General features: G+C 49.0%; 1 protein-coding gene across 1 annotated transcript; it reads right to left on the bottom strand.

The window, feature by feature from the left end:
• Positions 1 to 2172: 2172 nt before the first annotated feature.
• On the bottom strand, positions 2173 to 4080 carry LOC310755711 (large ribosomal subunit protein uL29-like). The gene is made up of 2 exons (XM_083599055.1): positions 3990 to 4080; positions 2173 to 2658 (listed from the first exon to the last, which is right to left on the bottom strand). The coding sequence occupies exon 2, from the start codon at positions 2635 to 2637 to the stop codon at positions 2266 to 2268; it is 372 nt and encodes a 123-aa protein (XP_083455181.1). The 5' UTR covers positions 2638 to 2658; positions 3990 to 4080; the 3' UTR covers positions 2173 to 2265.
• Between the last annotated feature and the right edge of the window lie 25 nt (positions 4081 to 4105).

A 4105-nucleotide genomic window follows, 5' to 3' on the forward strand; every position in this document is an offset into this window, starting at 1 on the left:
TTCCCCCCCACTATTTTACGCCAGTTCTCCAGCAACCCCACTATTTTGTGCTCTTTCCCAGCATGTGCACATACAACAGGCTTTCCAGAACATCCTTCCCTTACAACTTGGCTTGCCTCACTGATGTCTAGCTTGAGGAATAATGATGTAGTATCAACCCCACGGGACAATTCCTTCTCTCCCACACTCCTACGAAGAAACAGGGTACATGGAGACTCTATGAATGGTTGCAGTAGACCTCTGTTTCTGGTGCTTCTTGATCTCCCCTGACTTGTGACAGTTATCTGATGACAAGTGGCCATTGTGTGAAATGGGCCATGTACTGCTTCCAACCAGCCAATAAACACATACTGAGAAGTCCTCTGTGTTCTGTGCTTTCTCTCTCTCTCTCTCTCATGCTTGGTGGTCTTCCTGCGACTCCTGCTGAACTCAAATGTATTCGTTTGCTCTTCCCCACCATTTGCCCATTTGCATGTTGGAAAAAGTTTCACCTGCCTAATTTTTGTGCTGCTGTAAAAGGCATAAGAGGGACACAGGTGGTGCTGTGGGTTAAACCACAGAGCCTAGGACTTGCCAATCAGAAGGTCGGTGGTTCGAATCCCCGCGACGGGGTGAGCTCCCATTGCTCGGTCCCTGCTCCTGCCAGCCTAGCAGTTAGAAAGTACATCAAAGTGCAAGTAGATAAATAGTTACCGCTCCGGCGGGAAGGTAAACGCCGTTTTTGTGCGCTGCTCTGGTTCGCCAGAAGCAGTTTAGTCATGCTGGCTACATGACCCGGAAGCTGTATGCCGGTTCCCTTGGCCAATAAAGCGAGATGAGCGCCGCAACCCCAGAGTTGGCCACGACTGGACCTAATGGTCAGGGGTCCCTTTAACTTTTAAAAAGCCATAAGGGAAAGGGGCATAATAAAAAAAAGGTGGCACACAGTTCATGCATCACATCAAAACAAACTATGGTTCAGTGTGGATGCACAGCATACTAGTAAACACTACTGAAAAGTGACCACTTATTTTTCCATCTATAAGACGCCCCCATGTATAAGACGACCCCAATTTTTTAAGCCCAAAATTAAGAAATAAATATTTTAAACATCAAACAGTGAGGCAAGCTGTGTAATGGCGACTGTTCCTCTAAGCTTGCCCTGGATGCCATCACTGAGCTCCTTGCAGGGGAGGGGCGGGCACACCGCGGGGCCTCGAGAGTCTGCCTACCCCCTCCTACTCAGCCGCCCTACAGTTGGGGGGGAGGCAGCGCAGAGCCTGCATTCGCCCAAGGGGCAGAGTGCAGTTCGCTCCCCTGGATGCTTGAGAGCGGAGCAGAAAAAATCAATTTGACTTCTGCAGTTCCCGACCGCCGGGGACACGCCCTCGTTCACGCTCAGCTGCCCGGCTCCGCGCTGGCTCCGTGAACCACTCCAGTTGGCCGAGGGGATCAAAGTCATCTCACCCATGCGCTGCCTCCCCTCCAGCTGTAGGGTGCCTGAGTGGGAGGGGGGAGGCAGACTCCGGAGGCCCCACAGTGCGCTCTGCCCCTCCCCTGCAAGGAGCTGCAACTGCCAGACAATGTATGGCGGCATGTACGGCACATACCTGAGTGTTTCCACCTCCATCGTTCTGCCTGGACACTGAGGTCCAGCGCCGAGGGCCTTCTGGCGGTTCCCTCCCTGCGAGAAGCTAAGTTACAGGGAACCAGGCGGAGGGCCTTCTCGGTAGTGGCGCCCGCCCTGTGGAACGCCCTCCCACCAGATGTCAAAGAGAAAAATAACTATCAAACTTTTAGAAGACATCTGAAGGCAGCTCTGTTTAGGGAAGCTTTTAATGTTTAATAGGTTATTGTATTTCAGTGTCCTGTTGGAAGCTGCCCAGGGTGGCTGGGGAAACCCAGCCAGATGGGCGGGGTATAAATAAATAAATGAAAATTAATTATAATTTATTTATATATTTAATTGCAACATTCAGAGTATAAGACTACCCCCAATTCTAAACTTTAAGAATTTGGGGGGAAACCTCATCTCATACACGGAAAAAATATGGTAACCCTCCATTCCCTGTCGTTGCCACGCTACCTGGAAAGTTAAAGCAGTTTTCAAAAAAGGGAGAACAAAGTTATCACTATGATATCTGCAACCACGATTCAAAACATAACATAGGTGGAATCAACACACATATAAAAAACGCTGTGAAAATGCTTTTTTTTTTTTTAAACAGCCAAAACACCTTTAATAGGAAAATGCTGGTCAGAGGATCAGAATGCTGCAGTTTGGGCTCATGCCTTCACAGCGTATTTCCGAGGCGGGTACAGACGTTCTTTTCGCTGCTGCTTTTTGGTCTTCATACCCTCTTCATGCTTGTTTAGCCTGCGCCGCATGGCACGTGTCTTCTTAGGCCGCAAGTCGAGAGGCTTGTATTTCTTGCCTTTGTAGAACTTCCTGAGGTTTTCCTTCTGGGTCTGGTTAATGACGGTCAGCACTCTGGCAATGGATTTGCGAACCACCCAGATCTTTGAGAGTTTGGAGGCTGCTCCACCGGTCACCTTGGCCACCCGCAGCTGAGAGAGTTCCACCTTGAGGTCATCCAGCTGCTTCAACAGCTCTTCCTTCTTCTTCCCTCGCAAATCACGGGCTTTGATTTTGGCCATGGCGTCCACAACGGTCTCAGGCTACCAATGTGAAAAGAAAAAAAGGACAAAATGCTTTTTAAACAAAAGTTTTGAAAAAGACATTGAATTTGGCATGGCTCACTTTCGCCATCTAGTGTCTCATTTGCATATTTCACTTTACAACACGTTTAAAATGTTTTATTTGCAGCTGTGTAGCTGAGTCTTCTAGAATGTTGTCATGTTTTTTCAAACTAGGAACTGTACAGTGCAATGTCCCGCTTTTCCTGAGGATTTCCCAACTTTCATCTGAGAAATACTGGAGAGTAATGTAGGACATCCCTGTTGGATAAATGTTGGGAGGGTATGGAATCATGGACGTAGCTGCCCTCTGCCCCCCAACAGCAAAAATCAATACAAATCACTGTAATACAAATCTGATGTTCTGCCCCCCCCCCAAATCCTGGTTACACCCATGTATGGAGTTATGCAACCCCCAAGCCAAGGAGATAAGTAACTATACAATTATATGACCGAAGGCAACCCTGTAAAGGGAATTTTTAAAATGATTAATGTTTTATTATGTTTTTATGTATTTTGGAAGGCAGACACACCTGTCAGAAATAGGGTGTGAAAAGCTGGCAATTCTGTCCAACCCGCCCCTCTCTTTCACTAGTAAGCTCAGGATGGCATTCAGATGGGATTGCCCACCCACCCACCACATGTTATCCTCACCTGCGCCACATGAGAGACAGGACATGACCAAGGTCACCCAGGGAGTATCATAATGTAATAACAATAATAATTTATTATTTGTACCCCGCCCATCTGGCTGGGTTTCCCCAGTCACTCTGGGCGGCTCTGAACAGAATATTAAAAACACGATAAAACATCAAACATTAAAAACTTCCCTGAACAGGGCTGCCTTCAGATGTCTTCTAAACGTCAGATAGTTGTTTATTTCCTTGACATCTGGTGGGAGGGCGTTCCACAGGGTGGGCGCCACCACCAAGAAGGCCCTCTGCCTGGTTCCCTGTAACCTCACTTCTTGCAGCGAGGGAACCGCCAGAAGGCCCTTGGCGCTGGACCTCAGTGTCCGGGCTGAACGATGGGGGTGGAGACCTTCAGATATACAGGACTGAGGCCATTTAGGGCTTGAAAGGTCAGCAACAACACTTTGAATTGTGCTCGGAAACGTACTGGGAGCCAGTGTAGGCCTTTCAAGACCGGTGTTATGTGGTCTCGGCGGCCGCTCCCATCCGGCACTCTTCATTAACAACCCAAACTAGCTCCTCCCTCCCTCTCTTTCTCCTGCCACTACAGTACTTGGGTAGCGAAGGGGAAACGAACTCATACACGCTCAGAAACACTCCCGCCCGTGAAAACCGCAGTACCTGACTCGAGAATTGAGGCGCGCGTGGTGCACGAGTCTGAAAGGAGAGGCCCTCCGGAACTCGGTCCTGACGCAACTTCCGTTTCCTCCTTCTCCGGCCCCCCCCGCGGCTCTTTC

This window comes from Podarcis filfolensis (genome assembly GCF_964270895.1).
Source record: "Podarcis filfolensis genome assembly, chromosome: 2".
Taxonomy (NCBI): Eukaryota; Metazoa; Chordata; class Lepidosauria; order Squamata; family Lacertidae; genus Podarcis; species Podarcis filfolensis.

Excerpts from the sequence above, each read along its gene's own strand:
- LOC310755711 (XM_083599055.1), bottom strand. The coding sequence starts at position 2,637 with ATGGCCAAAATCAAAGCCCGTGATTTGCGAGGGAAGAAGAAGGAAGAG.